A 23,289-nucleotide genomic window follows, 5' to 3' on the forward strand; every position below is an offset into this window, starting at 1 on the left:
TGCAATAAAGTAGCTTCAAATGTTAAAATCAAAATCCATGGGAAGAAGTATAAAATGGTACAAAGCAGATTCTTATAAGATTCTTTTAAGATGGAGCCACTATTAAGTCGCTTAATTTTTGTCCAGAGACTTTCCCTAGGGCTGTCTACTTACCTATAACTTAATCTACCCTAAACAGAATGGAATAGAGAACCATTAAAATTGTAGTTGTGTCTCTGTTTAGGAACACGTAATAGAAGAAAAATAATTCTGATATTCAACTCTCAGTATTTAAATTAAATACATATTTGTTTTTCTGTAATAACACAGAAAGAAAACCAATTAGTGTATGTGTGTGCTTGTATGTATATATATAATTTCCTTAAGGCATAAGTAAACATTAAGTAATTCTTATTATTGATCTACAACTTCAAAAAAGATTCTACCTTTATTATTTTCATTTATTTTTATCCATGATAGTAAAAGGTTTTGATTCTACTTGGCGAAATTTTTATTTACCTGTTTGAATGTTGCAAAATCTTGCAAATCTTTTGGAGATTTTTATCTGAAAGTTCTAAAAGTAATTACAAATAAGAAAAAGTGATTTGAAAAAAAAAGTGATTTGATTATATAAATATATCATTACAGGAAGATTTTTTGAAAAATAAAGTGGTTTTGTCCTTTTTCTTTTTTTTTAAGATTTTATTTATTTGAGAGATAGAGAGAGCACATGCAGGGGGAGGAGCAGCGGAAGAGGGAGGGAGAAGCAAACTCCCCGCTGACCAAGGAGCCCAACACAGGGCTCAATCCCAGAACCCTGGGACCATGACCTGACCCGAAGGCAGATGTTCAACCAACTGAGCCACCCAGGTACCCACTACTTTATTTTTAAAAATGGAATTTAAGGGATTGGGTGAGAACTCATCCCCACAATAAATTTATTTAAAATATTTTGAATACTGACATTTGTGTATATGTAAAAATAGGTCTACAGATCTCATCAGATTCTTGAGTAGAACAATAGGTTTCCAATGTTATCAATCACAAGTATAAGCACATTTCAATTTTAGTTTTTAAACAATAAGTAGAATAATATCTTTTTTTTTTTTTAAGTAGAATAATATCTTAAGGGATTTGTCTTATAAGATATATTCTGATTCCTTTTAATCCAACATTAATCAGCAGGAAGTTTGCATGCGTATTTTCTAATTAGCAACAGGAAGCTCCTCCACCTACATGAGAAAGAAAAAAAAGAAAGGAAAGAAGAAAAAGAAAGGAAAGAAAACAAAGGACAGAAAGAAGGAAAAAGGCAGACAGAAATGACCTAAACATTGGGACTGATTTAGCAGGGGCCAACCCCAACCTGACACTTCATCTCCTCCTCCTTAAACAGTCCTCTGGCATTCTGAGCTCCAGCCCTCTGTGTTCCCTTCAGGTGAATCACCGTCAGATTCCTGCAAGTTCAGGAAATGCTCTTCCCAGGTCTACAAATCTCACCTACTCTCAGATGTGAGTCATTTACATTAGCAAGAGAGCAAGTTGCTCAAGCTGTTCGGAGCAGGACAATCTCAAAGGACACCCTCAAGGGGCCCAGGGGAGAAGCCACTTTCTCCGACTGGGGAGAAAAATGCTTATTTCTCATGCTGTGCGAGAAAACCCACTTCTCTGTCAACCATAGTTTCAAGGCTTATTCTTAATTAGAGTTGAGGAGCCTGTTTCAACTTGAAGACACCGTATCAGGTGAATGGACACCCAGACACCGCAATGAAAGGTAAATAAAAAATTTTTTTTCAAATTTTCTTAAAAGCTGTGGCTGATAGGACACATCACTAGACTGTAATTATCCTTCTGCTTAAACCTGAGGTCTGAAGAAAACGTAGAAATGAGAATACTAACTGCATAAGATAATTTAAGTCTTCCCTCTCTGGGAGGCAACACATTCCCAAACAGGGGCCATATGTTCTTCATGAAGCTTCACTGTTTCCAACTGGGGCGGGTGGAAAATGTAAATTGTGTATTGTGCCTCCAAACATGGAAATGATGACTTGGAAATCACTTAAGTTTAAGTTAAAATTTTTTTATCACATTTACTATATTCAATGAGTAAAATTCATAGTGTCTTGTAATTGTTTCTCAAGACCCAAAATGTACATTTGTTTCATAATGTTTCATTCACATTTTTTTTAAGAAGGAGAAACCAAAAGAAAAAAGATAATTTTCTGTCCAAATTGCTTCATTTTGATAAAAACATCTCAATCTTTTCATCGTGCCACAACGAACAGGGTGATCCTCATTCCAATTCCTTCAGAAATCATGTTAAAACATGTCCGGAAAGGCACTGAGAAAACCGCCCGGTTACCGACAAAGGGCTCCAACACCTTAGTTCAGCCTCACATTCAAACTGTAAGGTAGCTTTTGCTTCACTGAGAAAAACAAAAAACAAGCATGGAGATTTGAACTTGCTGAATTTATAACAAAGACATGAAAAGATAGGTGAGCTGCAAGTAGGGTGACTTTTGATTCACTAGGTTAACATTTACCTACTAAGGAACTCTGTATTACTAAAACTGTATGGGGCAGGGAGGGCCAGGCACTGATCATATTGTATATCATTATTATCTCTGCCATTCTGAAGTTAACAAAAATCTTTCCTTCTTGAAATTAGGAATCAAGGAGCTTCTCTTAGTCCTTCAGCAATACCCTTTGCTAAGACTATCATTTCCAACACCTACTTGAAGAGTGTTTTTGGTATACATGGGTGAAGGCAGAGTGGCTGGAGGGATAGCTGGATTCCTGAATACCATATTTAAGGATGTAGGTCGGGGTGGAGGAGAGGGGAGTAATTAGCAGAAAATCATAACTTTCATGAAGAAGCTAAGGGGAAATTTCCTAGCCAGAGACAGTGGGCTGAGAGGGATTACTGCACTCAGGGAAGAGGGTGGGTGAAGGGAGACCAAATGAGAATTGATGTTTTTCTTTAGGTTACCAGTGTACATGCCCTCTCTTTTCTGTGCGTGCCTGCTCTTCTTCCTTCCTTGATATCTCAGGGTTTCGCTTCCTTCAAAAACAAAAAATATTTCATGCTTTGCCCTTGTACTCAGAAAATGCCACAGAAATTTAACATAGAGGAGACAAGAATAATCATTTGCTTTTTGTATGCCTCTAAACAGGAAAACTAAACTAAACTAAACTAAAACCCCCTCAAAGCCTGTCCTAGTGAGGGCAAGACAGAGTGAGGCAAAATCTAGGTAAAATCACCTGGAAGTAGTCTACAGTCTCTGGGACAGATGCTCTGTGCACAGGCAAGGGACAGTAGTTTGATTTAGGGCAGAAAATCCAGGACCCACCGCAAAATGTGAAGGGTTTGAAGACTGTGCCAAAAGTTATCAGAGTGAGCTGGGCAAGCCTCTTCTCCAAGAGCTCACTGACATCCGTCACAGTAAAATGTGGGGATCAGATCAGATTGTCATTAGAGGGCCCTTGCACCTCTCCAGTCCCACAGTGCCACATAATATATATATATATATATATATATATATATATATATATATATATATATATATAATATATATACAAACACACATATACACCAATTGGTTTTCTTTCTGTGTTATTACAGAAAAATAATTTAAATTTAAATTTAATAATAAATTTATTATTAATTAAATTATTATTATATGATTATATATAATTATTATATAATTAATAAATTAATAAATATTAAATTAAATGTAATAATAAAAATAATTTAAATACTAATTGTTGAATATCAGAATTATTTTTCTTCTATTACGTGTTCCTAAACAGAGACACAACTACAATTTTAATGGTTCTCCATTCCATTCTGTTTAGGGTAGATTAAGTTATAGGTAAGTATGTTGAGGTACTAGATTTGGTTACCAAGAACCAAGACTTGGCTCAAACAAAGGAATACTTGGAGGGGAAACTGGGTGGAGCCAAACGTGATAAGGAGAACTGATCCTTTCCAATTCTGTCCCAGCCAACTACATAATGCTAATCAAATCCCAACCTCTTTAGGTTCCAGATTCTTCCTCTCCAAGAAGGAGATGAATACAGTTTGTTCCCACTTCCTCAGGTAGAAAGATGTGCACCAATACAAACACCAGGGTCACCTGCAGTTCTTGTAGTTGTGACCATCAAAAGAGAGGGGAGAGCAGAGGCAACCATGATCTTGTGATTAAAAAGGAGATGAGATGGGGGGAGGGGTTGAGATTGAGGGAGGAAAGGGAAAACACACCATAACAATAAAGTTTTTTTTCTTAAAGATTTTACTTATTTGACAGACAGAGATCACAAGTAGGCAGAGAGGCAGGCAGAGAGAGAGAGGAAGGGAAGCAGGCTCCCTGCTGAGCAGAGAGCCCGATGCAGGGCTCGATCCCAGGACCCTGAAACCATGACCTGAGCCGAAGGCAGAGGCTTAACCCACTGAGCCACCCAGGTGCCCCAACAGTAAAGTTTTAACAACAGAACCAACTGAGGGTTGATGGAGGGAGGTGGGTGGGGGGAGGGGCTAGATGGGGGATGGGCATAAAGGAGCGCACTTGTTATGATGAGCACTGGGGGTTGTATGTTAAGTGATGAATCGCTGAATTCTACTCCTGAAACCAATATTGCACTATGTGTTAACTAGAATTTAAATAAAAATTTAAAAAAAAAATTAGTTTCCAACTGAAGAAAATAAAAACATTTTTTAAAAAATGTATGTAGCTGAGGTGAACCACCTGGAAAACATCAGGGTGAAAAAGAAACAAGACTCAAAACATTCTGCTTCAGACCAAAGGTCAAAGCCAAACTCCTTCCTGACGTGGTGACAATTTTTTTTTTTTCTCTTTAAGTAGGCTTCACATTGGGCATGTAGTTCAAAAGAGGGCCCAAACTCGTGACCCTGAAATCAAGACCTGAGCTGAGACCAAGAGTCAGATACTTAACCAATTGAACCACCCAGGCGCCCCAACCTGGTGACAATTTTTTGTTTTGTTTTGTTTTTGTTTTTTTAAAGATTCTTTTTTAAAGATTTTATCTATTTATTTGAGAGAGAGAGAGAGAGAGCATTAGAGGGGAGAGGTCAGAGGGAGAAGCAGACTCCCTGCTGAGAAATAAGCCTGATGTGGGACTCCATCCGGGGACTCCAGGATCATGACCTGAGTCCAAGGCAGATGCTTAACCAACTGAGCCATCCAGGCGCCCCTCTGGTGACAATTTGTAAATACTCTTCCTCCTTACGTGGCAAAAATGGGCAAAATAGAGTTTGTCCTCCATCTTGTACCTAAGTAGCATATTTCATCATTTATTAACATTCTTATTAACCAAAGATGAAAAAATTTACACTAAAATGCATTCGAAGAAGAGCACTGTTTCACTTGTTATAAGATATCACATTAAGTCATTTGAATCGGTGACTCTTACTAATAATGCAATTTCTGAAAGCAATTGCTATCATTTTGGAAAGAGAAGGTAATTCCTTAAACGACTTTCTCTAATGTATTGGATAAAACTCATGACACACACTGCCCTTCTAGCTTTAATACTAAAACAACAACCACAGGGCACCTGGGTGGCTCAGTTGGTTACGCCACTGCCTTCGGCTGGGGTCGCGATCCTGGAGTCTCCGGAACGAGTCCCGCATCGGGCTCCCAGCTCTTCGGGGAGTCTGCTTCTCCCTCTGACCTTCTCCCCTCTCATCTCTCTCTCACTCTCTCAAATAAATAAATGAAATCTTAAAAAAAAAAATTCATAACACACATTGATAGCTTAATATATGCCCAAGAGCACTGTGTATTTTAATCCGTATTTTAAAGGAAGAAAAAGCTTCACTCATCTATAAGGTATATACTGCCATTACCTCCATTTTACAGCTGAGCAAATTGGACTTGAAAAGTTACCCAAGGAAGCAGCCGAGCTGCGCCCCTGAATCATGTCTATCATCAGTCAGCCAGCCATACTGTGCAAGTTCGGAGTCAATGCACTGTTGGCTATTAGTGACCTCTTTTTGATGCATAGTTTGTAAGCAAAATTATATAGACTTGTGATTTACTTCCTGTACTACTTGACTATAGGAACTAAATGACCGTCTTGGGTACATGATAGCCCCCCACTATGGAGCTACTTTACTTCCTAGTTTTTCCAAAGGAGGCATCACATTATAATCAGCACATGAACCCCCAATTTGTGTAGAAGCAGCAACAAAGGGGCAGTTAAGAACACAACGCTCAGACTGACTTGTGTTCAAATCCAGACTCTTGTCTCTCACTAGGTGTGTTAATCTAGGCTCTCGCACTCAGCTGTCTGCTTAAAGAACCTCTCTAAGATTCAGTTTATTTGAAAAATGGTGGTTGGGGGGATGGGGAGAGGAGGGTACTACTCTTACAATACCAAGGAAGCATTGAAATAGTTCACTATAAGCCAAGCACCAGTAAAACAATCTATAAGGATCAATACCCCATTCAATCATCAAATCAATCCAACGATGAATGTTTTACATTAGAGAAAACTCAGGCATAGGTAACCCGCCCGAGTAAATGAAAGATCTCCAACTTGAATCCATGTCTTTTACTAAATTAAAATGTATCTAAATAATTCAGAACCATCCTACCTGCAAAATAGTATTGGCCGGCATTTGCCAAACCCTCACTCTTACTAATATTGTTGTTGTGCCTTACAAGATATAAACACAAACACAGACTTCTTCTCTGTTAGCAGAGGAGCATTAGCCAATAGCCTGAACATACTCTCAGGTCAGAGATGCTGGCCTTCAGCCACCAGAGCAACTCTCCAGAGGACAGAGAGTAGGGTCAAACTCTGCAGAAGCCAGTATAAGAGAGGGCAGCTGAAATAAAATCATGGAAGGTCTCTGCACTAAAGATGCTTCTGATCTAGTTAAAGAAAAGTGGTAACAGAGACCACTTGGGCTGTCAGCACTCAGCAGCGTGGCATCAGGCAGGGAGCTGGCAGAAGAGGTGCAAGAAAGGAACACATGGACATGAGCTGCCTCGATATTGCAGGCACCACAGGGCCTGCCACACTCCATTAGGGATGGACGACTTCCCTGATCAAGCCTCTTCCTCCTTCTACCTACCAGACACAAAGGTTATAAAGGAAACTGAAAAGAAATTATCAGTGGCCTTCTCAAACCAATTTGGATAGACTGGCTAAAAGAAAAATTGGAACAACTACAAAATTAATTGTTTACTGGATGCCCTTACAAAGACAGTCCTTCACATCATGACTAGGTCCCATGTGGCTACTCAGGGCCCAGAGAAACATACAAGACTTAACTTATCAGAGCCACAATTATTTTTTAGTTGTTTCAACCAAACATTTTAAAGGTCTACACAGCCAAAATTCAAACAAGATAAAGTCTTGCATTGTGTTGGAAGTGCCTATGTAGTACTCACACCATATGCAGCAAAATGAATGAATAAAAGACCAGTGGGATGCCATCAAAAACGTAACTACTATATGCAGGTAGCAGCGTATTATGACCACTGTTGAAGAGACATTTCCATTGTATGTATTCAACACCAATATTCCCCTTTCCCTGAAACATTCGAATTTTATGCTTCAGTAATATATTCTAAGAACTGAAATTTCTCAAGTGGTAGGCATATTAGGTTGAACTATATGAAAATTGCCATTTTTACCTATAAAAATAATGTGTCCATGTGGTTCAACCTAATACATCAGCAATAAGGAAGAAGAAACTTTGGAGTTCTTTGAAAGAGCATTCATCCCAAATTAAATACACTGCAATTCAATTCTGAAATCCTATAAACCATCCCACAGCTTATCTTACAAACTCATCAATTTCAGTTAAAAAGGAAAATACTAAGGGAAAATTGGTAAAAATGAGGAAGAGGTTTGGAGCAGGAATCCCATAACAAGGTTCTGGGTCCCCCTAAGGCATGAACAGAAACTCCAAGGAGAGGCCTGACATAGACCCACCATGAATGAAGTTAGATGTCACAAACTGTAACCCACAGACAAATTTTTTGTGGTCTGCTCAGTGGGTTAACAAAATTAATCCATAATTTAAAATTCATGTAATTTTATATAAAAATCTGTTTTTCTTATAAATCAGATAGTCTGGTAGCAACTGACCCGCACACTTGTATAACAACAATCCAGAGCCTAAGAGTGGGGCAGCACCCCACAGATCATGCAGTCCCCAGCCCTGCTGATTACCTCCCCGACACTCCAGCTGTTAGCTGTGTTTTATCAGCCTACTGATACTGTTGATGATTTCGCCTTAGACCTGGCTCGCTTTTTCTCACTGACATGACCTATAGGGCTATATTTGAATTTTAACTCTCCACTCTAGTCTTTTTCCTTAGTGAGCTGTTCAGAAACATCAGAGGAATGTTTGACCAGCCTTCCTCCTGGTCTCTGGCCGTGGCTTTCATGAGATCAGCTGCCAGTTCCTATTCTCTCAGCCCTCACTGGATTGTACTCTTTTCCTTCAGATGGTAAAAGAAGATACACATAAAGATAAAAATGGCAGAAATCCACTAAGATCAGATTAGGTAACGGGAGGCCACGTTCCATGAGAGCCTAACATTAAAGCGAATGTCTCCTGAGCCTCACACTGTGTTGTCAAGTACTATGCTGGACTCTGGAGATAGAAGGATTCAGAGATGTCCAGGCATTCAGGCAAACAAGAAAAATGCAAAGTAGCTAGAGACCTGAATAGCCAGGCTAAAAACCATAAACAGCTAGAAAACCTAGGGACTGAGGAGTGCTGACACAGTACAGAGGGAAACATGGAAGTCTTTGAGAAGAGGTGGCAGATCAGTGAGGCTCAAAAGCCTGCCCAGTGGACAAGGGAGAGACAGACAGGGAAGGTCTGGTGCAGGAGTGTGGGAGCAGCCAAGTGGGCCGGTAGACAAGATCAGGTCAGCAGGGTACCTAGAGAGTGGCTTGAGAGACAGAAAGCTCGTGAAGGTTATAATGAAAGGAAATATGACAGGCAGAGGAAAGAGAAAACATAGGTGACAAATATTATAATAATACAAACAGACAGATTACTTATTTCTCCTAGTTGAGCAACTTATCTTTATACATCAAACCGGAATTATTTTGATTCAAATATTCCCACTAGTTTGAGAATCACTGTTCTAAAAATAAGGTAATTAATGCCAGTGAGGTTGACAGTAGGAATTGCTTTAAAGAAAATGTTCTATGTGTGCATATGTGTGTGTGTTTGCAAACACACATATGTGAAATTAATTATATGTGATGCCAGATCCTTTTATTACATATATATGGGGAGTGGGCAATTTATTTCTTCTTTTTATAAGAGGACAAAATAAGAAACAATGAGGATTTGATGATGATAAAGATGTAAAATATCCACTAGTACTGAAGACCTCATTAAGGAGTTTTTAAATTGCTAATAAAGGTAAGGGAAGAAACTGAAGGAGGACTTGTCTCTTAGGAATCAGTCTTTTCTATTAATTTAATTTGTTTGATTAAACTGTGATCTGGGGTCCTGGGATCGAGCCCCACATCGGGATCTCTGCTCAGCAGGGAGCCTGCTTCCTCCTCTCTCTCTCTGCCTGCCTCTCTGCCTCCTTGTGATCTCTCTCTCTCTGTCAAATAAATAAAAATAAAATCTAAAAAAAAATAAAAATAAATAAATAAATAAACTGTGATCTGAAGAATTAGGGTAGCTAACCTGACACCCATTCTACTGATAGGTACTCTCTTGAGAATACATACCCTTATCCATAGCTAGAAAACCATAATGATGACCTTATTGGAAAGATGAAGATCACCTCCACCACCATCACCAGGAAGAATAACGTTAACTCTTAAGTTTAATGCTTAAGCCATGGAATGACTTTTCTGAAACAAGGAACAGCATCTCATTAAGCTTGTGGAAAACATTCTTCCTTTCTTCAGGATGGTAACCAAACTAAACTCTTTATCTGGGATCGTAAATTCCGAGAATTTTTCTTTTTTAAGGAACCAGAAGTTACTTGAAATATATTTGGCTCCACATACTCATCTAAAACCACTACTCTGGTTATTGAAACTACAGCCTGTAACCCCTCTAACCAGCCTCTTCTATATCAATAATGCAGAATCCAACTTTGCCAAAACACAAAGCAAAAATATACACTTCAACTCCGTAAACTGTAAAATTTAACCATATGACTAATAAAAATTGTGTTACTGAGCAGAAAAAAACCTGTTTGCCCTGCATTACACCCTTATATTATTGTAGTGCTTACAATATAAAATTGACTTTATATAGATTATCACATGACGTCTCAAAGTACCTTTGGGAGCTAGGCCAGGCATTCACTGCTTTCCTCATTTCAGAGATGTGTAAGTTCAAGCTCTGAGAGGTAAAATGTTTTGTCCAGGATCACAGACTTAAATACTGAGTCAAAAACTCAATACCTGCCCAGGTCGGAGACACTGGCCAGGCTACTTCTGAGCTTCCAATAATAGAGCCAAATGTCAGAGCAGAGATGCTCTGGGGTCACAACAGTGGAAGCTCATTTCCTGGCTTTGCCTCTCACTGTGGGTGATGTTGGGTAGGTTGTAGAATCTTCCTAATAATATTCCCCTCCTGTAAAAAGGGAATAACCAGGTTTGGGGATAAGGGTATGAAGAAGAATTAGACTCAAGCCTTGCCTTCATGGAGTTTACTACCCATTTTACATCACTCCCAAATAAATACTTGTAAAACAAGTGGTCAGAGGTCAAAAATATGCTAAATCTCAATGTGAACCAAAATACACATAATTTTAAGCTATAGATGTCAAGTGCAACTCTGGAAAGAGAACTTTAGAGTAGGACCTGAACAACCTGAATGAACAACTGTGTACTTTGCATTCCAACACCTTTGGGATAGGACTCCAAGCAGGCATTAATGAAGTGCCCAATGATGACAGTGACCTCATTTTATTATAAAAACAAGTAAATTGTATCCAGTGAGATAACTTGTTTCTTTCCCAAGGCCTCCAGCAAAGCTGTTAACAGTGTTGGAAAACCCTCACTCCCTCCCCGTCTCTTCCTCAGATTTAAATTGGGAAAGCTTCTTGGGTTAGAGGCAATTGCAAAGGCAAGAGAAGCTGTACCTTTCATCAGAAACGTCATATTAGATGTTTTTTATGAGTATTACATCTTTACCACTGATACTTCAGGACACTGCAGCACTATTCCCATTATGAGCTACTGACTTAGCTAGAAAATGTAGTAGGAAAGTTTTCTTTTCTGTAAGATCTGAAATTCTCACAGTTTTGGATATGAGCCTTTGAAGAACAAACTGGAAGGTGGAAGACAAATAGGAGACAGACGACGCCACCAAATAATCACTCCACAAAACGATAAATAGCTGCGACCAGGGAGCGGGCACTTACTGGCATTCCCCTTTCAGATCTTGGTCGGAAGGGCAATAAGGAGACCTGCGCAGACAGAGAGAACGAAGGACTGGTTGGGTCCCAGTAGGGATAGCTGCTGGCTCTTCCTGCTGCGGCAGGTTCCTCCCAGCTAGGCGCAAGGGGCTCGCCAAGCATGCTAAGGTCGAACATAGCAAATCTGAAGAAGGCGGCTATGTGCCCAAGGTAGCAGTTCAGCCCTCCTGGATGCAGACTCTTCCCCTGATGCTCCCGTTACCCTTAAAGGGGGACAGCAGAGGGCTGGATGGACACCCAGCACACCGAGCTCGAGTCTCTATTCTACCACTTATAACCTGTCCTTCCTTGGGACCAAGAATCTCATTCTCCCACCAACAAAAGCAGTTTAAGAATAAGTAGTAAGGTTTTTGCTTAAAGACCCCAGCCCAGGACTCAGCACAGTGAAAAGATCAACTGTGACAATAATTCTCAGGTGTGAGCTAAGTAAGTTCTCCCACCACTATTTTTCTGGGTTGCTAAGAGGTAAAAGGAAAATCATTTGGAGAGAATGCTAAGCTACAGTCCCTAAAGCAAGAAAATTCAAGACTCATTAGGGAGAACAGAGGAAAAAGAAGAAAAATATATTTATAATTTAAACAGAACATTTGATGATCCATATAGTTCAAATATAGCCACATAAGATTAAATGATAAATGGACCAAAGGTTACAAAATCAGGTATCTGCACGATCAGACAGGTACTACTCCCCAAGTGAGGAGGCCCAGGTATGTCAACAGAGAGTGCTGCGAACAGGTAAACCGGAGTGCACTTCCCATCGGGAAGAGGCAGCAAATACCGCTAGAATGCTCCTGCTCACTGTTTGCAGATCTCATTTTTCAGGAGATGATCCAAATCTGGGTTCTAATGTGAATTTTCCTGATGTTTTCAACATTGTTCAGGTTAAACAAAACGAGATCTCCAGTTTAGAGGACTGGCAGTCCCTTCACCAGCTGGACAGGGTAAAACAAACCTCCCCCTCCCCCACCCCATCTCCTACCCTCCAAAAGTAAGCTCCATAAAATCATTCCTCACTTTTATCCCCCGCAGTCTAATAGAACTGCAGCTTCAGTTTCAATCAGATCTGAGCTGAATGCTGACTCTACCCATTTCCTGCCATGTGAGTCAGGGCAAGTTAATTACGTGTCTGAACCTTGGATCTTCCCACCTGGGGGAGAAAAGGGAATAAAGCACCTGGGTCACAGAACCGCTCTGAAGACTATAGGAAACATTAGCACCTAGTCCAAGGTCTAAGATAAAGGAGACACTTGGAAGGCCTTGGTCCTTTCCCACTACCTGCATTTAAAAAGCCAGTGTACAGCCAACAACAGCTAACAAAATAGTCAAAGGAGGGTATCAATGGGTGGCAGAAAAAAAAAGAAGAAAGGGAAAGAAAAGAAAAACAAAACAAAACAAAACAGGTCTCTAAGCCTCGATACCATCTAACCTCAGGAATGGCTGTGAGGCTTGGGCCTACCACAGAGATCACATTCCTGAGTGCTTTCATCAGCTCTCAGAGTGGAGATCAGTAGGTGGCCCAACAGGATTCCCACCCATGAACGAGGTCCTGGAACCAAGCCATTACTGCCGCTGTAGCCATCCTCACTGGGACACCCTGCAGGAGCTGGGACATGAACGGGGCACACGGCTGCCCTGGAGTCAACCACACAGGGAGCCCTACAGCTGGAGAACACACAGCCATCAGAGGAGGCTGGGAGACAACTGCAAGGAAGGGCAAGCTCTGAGAGCTGAAAGATCCGTCAAAGGGCTCCTAACAGGGTGGCTAAGACCACAAACCACATGACAGTACCAGCGTGAACAAGGTGGCGAGAATTCGGCTCCCCTTGTGGCCAACCTACCAGTCCCCAAATGCATCCCATTGTGTCCCTATGACACACAACAGGAACGAACAAGACAGCCCCTACCCTGTGCAGCTCTGCCAGCTGCCTCATAAACATCCTCACTTTAACCTTGCATACGAGGGACATAACATCATACTCATGCTCTACATGAGGAAATGGAGGGTCAGAAAGCTGGAAGCTAAGAGGGCTGGGCCTGAAAGCTAGCACTCCAGCAAAATGCTGCCATACTTGGCTAGGAATAAGGGCAAGGGCAAGGAAATATTTTAAATGCCAGGCATTCAGTGGGAAGCTTAACAGAATCTTCCATTGGTTGTATGCCTGTCACTCTACTTCCCATCCTTTTCTCTCCTTCTCATCACAGGCACACTTTCTTTGAAATTGTTCCCTCACTTCCTTACCTCACAAACATTACTCAACCGTCTGTCAACAGGCCTCTGCCTCTGCCCTACGCCACCCCCCAAACCAACACACACGCACAGTACAACACGTGCAGCCCTGGCAAAGATGAACAGTGACCTCTTTGTTAACTGAATCCTATCCAATGGCACTTTGCTCTCCTGTATTACTTGATTTCCCTGAAGGATAAAACGAATCCTAGCTTCTCATTTCTTGAACTTTCTTCTTGATTCACAGGACATTACTTTCCTCTAATAACTGCCCAGCTCTCTGGCCCTCCTTCAGGCACTTCCCCTTCCCTAAGAATGCTCTTTAAAAGTATCAACATCAGCCCTGTCCCATTCTTACTCTACTGGATAGGTTCCTCCTGGGTAATCTCATTCCATTCCCACCATTCTACAATGGATCTTCTGTTGACCTTAAATGTGTATCACCAGCCAGAAGCACTCCTCTTAGCTCCAGACCTGTACCTTCAATCACCTAGCAGATATCACATGAATACGTGAGCATCCTCAAATCAAAAAATCCAAAACTGAATTCTACTGAACCCTTTATGCAATTCTCCTCTCATTTTGGCCCTAACACCCCAAACACCTGGGAGGCCAATACCCCCTCCTCACCCTATTCAGCAACATCAGGCTCCAGTTTCCTATCTCTCCATCACTCGATACCATCATCATCCACAGATTACTGCACCTTCTTTGGCCACATTCAGCCTTTCCACATGTTTCTTTCCCATTGGACCTTCAGCAAACTTGCCACAATTACCAGCATCACCACAGCCATTAGAACCTCCCCGACTCCCACTTCCCCTCATCAGGATACATCTCTTTTCTGGGTCCTCCTTAAGGGCTTTCTGTGGTCTCTTGCTGCTGCTTGTGGTTCACCCACTTCTAGACACTGCTCCTCTTCCAGCTGGGTAAACTATATTAGAATTCTTATTATTTAGTAAGGTGTACGTGAAGCCAAGAGGAGGCGGGGGGGAAAAACATGTAACTTGGGAAGAGAGAAATGTAAAAATCAAGATGTGTTTGTCAGGTAAACTTCAGGAAATGTTTCCATGAGAAGCTTGATTCGAGGGAAAAAAAAAAGTTTACTGAATCCAAGGATCATTATTATGAAGATTAGAAAACTAAGCGAAAGAAAGAAAGAAAGAAAAGAAAAGAAAAGAAAAGAAAGAAAGAAAACAAACTAAGTGCTTCAATCATCCTTTCTGGTAAACTTTGATAAGTAAAAACAAAGCAGAGTCTCACCTTCTTGTCTTGGTTTAAAAAATCCTGCAACATTTGCACTCAAAAAGGAAAGATTCTTAAGAGCCCTTATCGTCTATGCTCTTTGAAATAAAAAAAAATACCTTTTTACCACCCACTACGTACTACACATTGTAGCAACTGGACATGGTACCTAAATTATCAAAGACAGGATTTGGGCAGGGAGGGGAATCACTAAAAATTTGTGAGCCATTATTTTCCATCTACTACTAATCTAGCACCTAAAAGTCATGTGATATTAGGAACAGAAAAGAAGGGCAAAGTAACAGAAAAAGATATAAAAAAATTTTTAAAAATTAAAAAAAAAGAAAGAAAGCAACAAGTGCCTCTCCATTTGCTGCCAAATTCTTCAATATACTTCTGCCTGCAAAGTGCTCTTTCCCTGTTGACTCAGCCAATGTAACTGCTTACTCCAGCCAGAAATCTGTGTTGTACTTGAAGGAGAGGAGGTTACTTGGGTCTCTTTGCAGCTCTATAGTATATGAGCAACATCAGGAAAGAGACATTACTGTCTCACAGGGTTTCATGAGCAGTAGTGTGACTTCCCGTACAGCAAATCATTCATTCCATAAAACTGTCTGACTTTAGCACATACTTACCAACACAGTTCTCAAGATTTCTTCTTTTATCAACACTTCAGAGAAGCCAGAAAACATATAATAGACAGGGCTGTTTGAAGGAGAAGTAGGGGAAATGTTCTAAAGCATTCAATGTTACAGGCACATATGATCTCAGTTAATCTTTAAATAAGTGTGTGGAATCTGAAGCATGGAAAAGGTCAGGAATTTAGCCAAACGCACATGCCCATCACTCAAACCCAATTAAATTATTCACTCCTAATCATACTTTGAGATTGAATGGAACACAGTTATCACAGAGAAATACAGGGACTTAACAAGACAAACATTCAAACAATATTAAATTCTTAAGGGAAATCTATGCTTGAGGAAAACACAGAAGCCGGCTCACCTAAATTAGAGTCCTGACTGGGATTTTCTAGGTGCTTCAGGGCAATTCCAGAAAGGTCAGGTGACTTGACAGAGATCACACAGCTGGTTAGTGCAAACCCAGAACTAGAACCCCAGAGATTATAAGAATAGGATACTAAAAGCATGTGAGCTTATAAAACACTCTTATTATCAGTGCTAGATTAAAAAAAAAAAAAAAAAAAACATTTTTTAAACAATTTCCAATTGCATATAAGTTGATCACAGATGCATTTATTATATGCTCAGGTTAGGGGGAAAATAGAATTCAGTAGAAGCAGGGATGGGATGATATAAGTTAACACGTCCCAAGCACATTCCTAGACCTAGGTTCTGATAACCGTCTTTGGACTATTTCACATAATCTTTATTACAATCCTGAAATATGATGATTATGATTCTCATTTCAGAGAAGAGGACACAGAGTCACAGAGACATTAATAACTTTCCCACAGCTATACACTGGCATTCAGACAGACAGCATACACAGAAATGGTCCTTCCTCCATGTCAGGCTAGAAAAGGACACAGAAGGATGCAACTCTCCTGTGGCACAGCTGTTTGTATCCAAAGAGCATGCCTTTTCTGAACTGTGAAAGCACATACATGTATTTTTAAAGAAAAGATAGGGGTGTCTGGGTGGCTCAGTTGGTTGGGTATCTGACTCTTGATTTCAACTCAGGTCATGGTCACATCCCACACTGGGCTCAGAGGGGAGTCTGTCTTAGATTCTCTCTCTTCCTCTCCCTCCACCCCTCTCCCTGCCCAGCTCTCTGAAATAAATAAAGCTTAGGAAGGAAGAGAGGGAGGGAGGAAGGGAGGAAGGGAGGAAGGAAGGAAGGGAGGAAGGGAGGGAGGAAGGAAGGAAAGGAGGGAGTAAGGAAGGGAGGGAGGGAAGAAGGAAGGAAGGGAGGGAGAGAAGAAGGGAAGAAGGGAGAAAGGGAGGAAGGGAGGAAAGGAAGGAAGGGAGAGTGATTAAATTACTGTGTTCATATTCCTTCCTAATCCACCCCCCACCGGCTTTTTTTTGCCCAGGACTCAAGCCAATAATAATCTATGCCGAACCCTGCCCTCAGTCGTCCTCAAGTGTTTCCTGACACGTATTTTCGCTTCCAGTCCATCACAGCTAAAGAATGGGGCTCAACCTGACACTTGCAAAACTACCAGGTAAGCCATAGGGGGAAAAAGCGCACAAAAAAATCTTCCTTGATCAATAACTGATATTTATACTGTATGAAAATTTGGGGTTTTATTGGCCACCGAACCAATTAGCAAAATACATCAGCATTTAGCCTGGCCTTTCATTAAATATAAAACAGGGTGGGACAGCATCACCGAGAGAAATTTAACTTGCTATTACTTAATTCTAAGCTTTGTTCCATCTACAGACGTCTCAAAAAGGGACAAGAAAGAAGATTAACATTTGCGGGAGATTTTTATACCCAAACTAAAGTACCTACTACTTCCCAGGTATAATAATGTAAAAACTAAGGTTCACTGAGGTTTCCCAGGAGGCCAAAGACCACATCTTCCTCCTCTCCTGGGGAATTATTTCAACCATGACCACACAAGGGCAGCTGTGCCATGGTAGTGACACCCTGTAATTTGCACAACCCATGTGTTTCATTCCTACCAGGCAGGTAGAGCAGTGACATATTGTTGATACTTTCACATTTTGTGCCAAAGAGGGACACACCCCAATGAGCAATAATGTAGCTACACCAAAAGCAAAAGGACCAAGATTCTTCACCACTCTATCATTCCTACTGTGACTGCAATTGAGACAAATTGTAGTTAATGACTTACGTTACAAAGTGAACATCTACTAAGTACTAGAGACTGTGCTGGAAATAATGTTTGCAGAGAATTTAACTCTTGGGAGATCTGGCAAAATGGCTACAGTTTATTCTCTTTTACAAAGTTATGAAGTGACTAAACCAGCACAGTCAAATAGGACTTTCTGCAATGACACGAAGGCCCTTTATCTGCCCTGCCCAATAAGGGTAGTCACATGGAGTTAACTATGTGTGGCTACAAACCCCATACATTTCTCCAACACACCAGCACAGACAGCCACATCCCACCGCCTCAACACCTGTACTTCTCTCACACATGTGCTGCCATCAAATGTTAATTTACTGTAGAACTAGAGTTCTATGTCATTGCCTTTGTTGATATAATTTAAAAGGTGCTAGTGGAGGAAGAGCAGGAGAGAAATCTGCACCCTCAATTGTCACTCTTTATCAAGCTCTGAGCTAAATAATCCAGGTAATAATAATGTCCTAGTAAACAAGGAGTGTGTGAGAAAATAGCCTTTACACTGTAAAAACACCTTCTAATTTTTCTTAATTGGATCACCAAGCTACCTGTCATTAAAAACCTTCCCTAACTATGCCAAGTTTTTTTATTGACAGTGAAGAACAACATGATAAAATCGGCCTGGGTGAAGAGAGCCACATACTTTTAATGGCCATTGTTCCTGAGCAGAATACTGTGCACAGAAAGGCTTCTAAGCACACCAACTAGCTTTGGAAAAACTGGGGGCAATGACACAGAAGAGAAGAAATAATAGGAGTGGCTGGCAAAGAAGAAAATAACACAGACTTGATTCTTTAAAAAATCAATTAGAGAAAATTCTCTATATGAAGTTTGGAGCCTTCCAGAGCAAGTCACAGACAACAAACCAATATTTCCCTCTCTTCTACCATATTATTTCATAAAATAGCCCATAACAAGCTTAACCACTAATTTGCTTAAGCTGCATTATAAATGTGGAATTTGTGAATGAAGAAACAACCAAGCCCAGGCTTATGCTACTGAATTAGAAAGTCCTGTATTCCAAAATGTTAATCCTATACATAAACTAAGGAAGCAAATACTAGGAGGTGACATAATCAACAAGCTGAACACCAGACTCACAAAGCCACAGTAACCGCAGTGGAACAAGGCCACTTGTGCTTAATATTTACAAGTTAGGAGACAGAGTATTTGTTAAGTACTATTTTTGACATTCTGATTTAAGACTCCATCTATAATAATAATCATAAATGATCAATAAATCATCATTGAATAAGAGTGCTTCTTCATACAATTAAAACTTTAAAACAGAATGACATACTGAGCAGACATACCAGCCTTAACCAACCCTGGGAAGTATGGATCTTTCCACCCCACAGCGGCTATGCACTGCCGTGAGGCAACACTGGACTTAAAATAGTCCATGGTGAGCATGCTACAGTAGTGAACCTTCTATTCGTACTTACAATGGCTTTGAAAACCATTCGTTAATTGCCGTTAAGCACAGCCATCGTATCAGGATATGATGTGGCTGCCCCTTTCCAGTCTGTGTCCCTTGGCTGGACCACTGATCCTGATTAAAACTGACTTGTCCTCTCTCGATTTCCCACAGGGTTCTATCCTGGGTTAGAAGAAAGTGTCTGTTAATAGTTTAATTTAGGAAATTAATTCAAGCACTTTCTCAACCCAGGTAAAACTGCACATCCTGGAAAGCTTCTCATAACATGGATGCTGATGGGGATCTTGCGGTGCAGAAGCAGCCAAGAGTCCAACATTTCATTAAGTTAAAATGGGCTTGAATGATACTGTTCAAGACAATATTCGAAACTGGCAACAGTAATGTAGATGGCAGCTGAATCAGGCATTTTAAACTTATAAAGCTCAATAATACTATGGGTCTCATCGTAACAGGCTAGTCCAGATATAAATTACTAGCCTGTGTAAGGATATTTCTGGCAGGAAAACCAGTTTTTAAAAACACTTGTAGCGGCGAATAAAAGGAAAAGAATTAGAAAGAGTACAAGGTTATTTGGGAAGAGCCTACCCTTAAATTTTAGACAGCAATTTAAGAACCTGTTTTTGGATTATAATCATCAAACTATCTCCCCTGTATCGTTGCTTCAAAGAAGGTAACCAAAATAGATACTACACTGCCTGTTATGTAAGGAAATGAGGACAAAATTAGTGTTGTTACCTCTAAAATAATATCATTCCAAAACATAACTGTCATTATCATAAACACGATTAATTAGTGACAAATAAAACTTCAGTAATGACCTTCTTCCTAAACTTACATCCAAAAAAGTTCATTTGAAAATTGTCTTAGTCCAGGTTTAAAAGAAAAAAAAAAAACTGATAACAAAATATAACTGGATGGCCACAAGATTTATTGGGGGATATGCTTGCAAGGGATTGCAGACAGAAAAGCAAGTCCAGCCCCTGTGCAGGAAAAAGGAGCAAGGAGGTCAAGTAGGAAGGTTCACACTACAGTGCAATATGAAGGGAGTTTTCACCAGCCTGAGGAGTCTTCTGGTCAAAGTCATTTGTCAAAAGAAACTCTTCTGTCCCAGGAAAAGTCTTGTCTTAGCATCCTTCCTGTGTTCAGTTACTGACTTAGAGCAGCTCTTGGGAAGCATCCATGAGCAAGAAAATGGTGGCAGGCTCAGCCCTGAGCTAGAGCTGCCTGTGGATTTTGCTCTCCTCAGCAGGAGATGCACAAGACCCATTTTCAGGGTTGCCACATAAATAAGAGGCCCACACACCATGTTCCTGATTATATGATAGAGTGGTATGGCATAGGCCTTTAACAATATGAACTAAAAACTCAAAAAAAAAAAAAGAAGTAAAAGGTTTAAAATTTTTATCTAAGTGCAATAGATATAATGTAGGCTTGTAAACAAAAATAGGTATGAGCCTAGAACTGTTTTTGACAAATTGCTCTCCATGATAATAATCTTATATGTTAACAACTATTTCCTTTTGTTTCTATTCCTGGCAATGGTCCCTACTAAAGGCTCTTACATTCTATAAGCAAGCCATGGGCAAAAACTTCAAAATCATCCAGTAGTTTTACTTTCTCAATCGCTGATGATTTAGCAGCTTAAAACTCAGAACAGCCAGTGCTAGCCCTTTTATTTTCATTACAGGAAAATCCAATTTTCTGCCCCCAGATTTTTTTGATTCTATTTGTAATGATATCAAACACTAAATTAAAAAATCAGGATAATTGGCACTGGAATATTAATCTTCATTTTCAAAAGACTGGCATGAAGAACCAGAAATACCACATTTTACACTCAAGGGACCTCAGCGTGTATGTGTCTGGGGAAAGGGGATGAGAGGACTGGAGAGAGAGGCCACCAACACTGGGGCCACTCAAAACAGTAAAAATGCACTACAGTAACTATTTAAATTGCTAAGACATTTTTTAATTTGCCCAAAACAGCAGTGGCCTGTAAGGGAGGCTAGTAGTCTGCACAGCACACATGAGAAGCTCTGACATCCCATCTCCCCACTTCTCTTACAGATAATGAGCTGCACAGCCAAGGGAGTCACGCTCCAAGTAACATGAGTGATGGACCCGGAAAGAACACCACTGTTAACAACGAGTTTGACACGATCGTCTTGCCTGTGCTTTACCTCATTATATTTGTGGCAAGCATCCTGCTGAACGGTCTAGCAGTGTGGATCTTCTTCCACATTAGGAATAAAACCAGCTTCATATTTTATCTCAAAAACATAGTGGTTGCTGACCTCATCATGACGCTGACATTTCCATTTCGAATAGTGCATGACGCAGGATTCGGACCTTGGTACTTCAAGTTTATCCTCTGCCGATACACTTCAGTTTTGTTTTACGCGAACATGTACACATCCATCGTATTTCTTGGGCTCATAAGCATCGATCGCTATCTGAAGGTGGTCAAGCCGTTTGGGGACTCTCGCATGTACAGCGTAACTTTCACAAAGGTTTTATCTATTTGTGTTTGGGTGGTTATGGCTGTTCTGTCCTTGCCTAACATCATTCTAACAAATGGCCAACTAACCAAGGAAAATATTCACGACTGCATGAAACTCAAAAGTCCCTTGGGAGTCAAATGGCATGAAGCAGTCATTTACGTCAACAGCTGCCTCTTCGTGGCTGTGCTGGTGATCCTGATCGGATGTTACATAGCCATATCCAGGTACATCCATAAATCCAGCAGGCAATTTGTAAGCCAGTCAAGCCGAAAGCGGAAACATAACCAGAGCATACGGGTGGTTGTGGCAGTGTTCTTTACCTGCTTTCTACCCTATCACTTGTGTAGAATTCCTTTTACTTTCAGTCACTTAGACAGACATTTAGATGAATCTGCACACAAAATTCTGTATTACTGCAAAGAAATGACACTTTTCTTGTCTGCATGCAATGTGTGCCTGGATCCAATAATTTACTTTTTCATGTGTAGGTCATTTTCAAGAAGGCTATTCAAGAAATCAAATATCAGAACGAGGAGCGAAAGCATCAGGTCACTGCAAAGTGTCAGAAGATCGGAAGTCCGCATATATTATGATTATACAGACGTGTAGGAGTTACAAAGGCCATGAGGCCTCCTTATTTGTTGAAGTCAAAGTGTACAGAATGTAAATAAATGTTTTTGATTATCCTCGCGTCAGCCTATCAAAATATGGATAAAAGAGAACAAAAATGGTATGAAAGTTGGGGATGATGTGGAACTAGGAGAAACATAAAGGCGTACCCAAAAAGCAAGCTAAGCGAGAGGTGGTGTATAGCCGAGTGGCAGGTTCATGACTAGGGTGTCCAGGAGCAGACCGCAGAGGCAGAGCATAGCAAGGCAATGTCAGTGCACTGCAGCCATCTGCCAGGAAATGCTGCTTTGAAGCCACATCAGAGAGAAGAGAAAGTGGAGAGAAAATAATTGTGTAGCTATAAGGTTTAAGATTTGGGCTCCTGTATTTCTGATATTACTAGGTACATATTCATTACTAGGCCTTCTGTCATTCCATCTGTGAATATGTACAACCTGTAGCCATCATCCCTTCACTGTATTTACCAATGTCTAAGACCATTAGAAAAGATTTGTGGTGTGGGTAAGAGGTAGGAGGGAGAAGATAAAACTGTATTTTTTGAGCAATGTGTTTCAAAGACTGAATTCAATTAACTGATTTTAAAAATTCACGCTATTTCAGAGAGAAAAAATGTGACTATAAGGACAAATGTATCTTGGATAAAACACTACATTTGCCATTTTATCTTGTTATGCTATTAAATCCTCATTAGGCAAGGGTAGAGAAGAGAACATGGAGGCTGGGTTAATAATCAAATATATGTGGCTTATAGAAAACTCACTTAATAGTCTTTATTTTAGAAAAACTGGGGTGCCTGGGTGGCTCATTTGGTTAAGCATCTGACTGCTGATCTCAGCTCAGGTCTTGATCTCAGCATTGTGAGTTCAAGTCCCATGTTAGACTCCACACTGGGCGTGGTGCTTATATAAAGAAAAGAAAAGAAAAGGGGAGGGGAGGGGAGGGGAGGGGAGGCGAGGCGAGGCGAGGCGAGGCGAGGCGAGGCGAGGCGA

At 40.4% G+C, this 23,289-nt stretch overlaps 2 protein-coding genes across 2 annotated transcripts in view; one reads left to right on the plus strand and one right to left on the minus strand.

The window, feature by feature from the left end:
- The window catches only part of LOC111146123 (mediator complex subunit 12 like), a 314,971-nt gene that overhangs the window by 98,295 nt on the left and 193,387 nt on the right, over positions 1–23,289 (minus strand). The gene's annotated exons all lie outside the window — the stretch shown is intronic.
- LOC111148936 (G protein-coupled receptor 87) lies at positions 1,425–22,492 on the plus strand. The gene is made up of 3 exons (XM_022505757.1): positions 1,425–1,750; positions 16,949–17,080; positions 21,237–22,492. Exons 2-3 carry the CDS (start codon positions 17,047–17,049, stop codon positions 22,277–22,279), a joined length of 1,077 nt encoding a protein of 358 aa, XP_022361465.1. The 5' UTR covers positions 1,425–1,750; positions 16,949–17,046; the 3' UTR covers positions 22,280–22,492.

Source organism: Enhydra lutris, unplaced genomic scaffold (assembly GCF_002288905.1).
Source record: "Enhydra lutris kenyoni isolate GAN:26980312 unplaced genomic scaffold, ASM228890v2 scaffoldscaffold2, whole genome shotgun sequence".
In the NCBI taxonomy this organism is placed as follows: Eukaryota; Metazoa; Chordata; class Mammalia; order Carnivora; family Mustelidae; genus Enhydra; species Enhydra lutris.

What these genes read in the sequence shown, in the direction of transcription:
- LOC111148936 (XM_022505757.1), top strand. Translation starts at nt 17,047, where the DNA reads ATGGGGCTCAACCTGACACTTGCAAAACTACCAG. An exon ending in GACACTTGCAAAACTACCAG is followed by an intron (nt 17,081 to 21,236) that starts GTAAGCCATAGG and finishes CTTCTCTTACAG; the next exon opens with ATAATGAGCTGCACAGCCAA.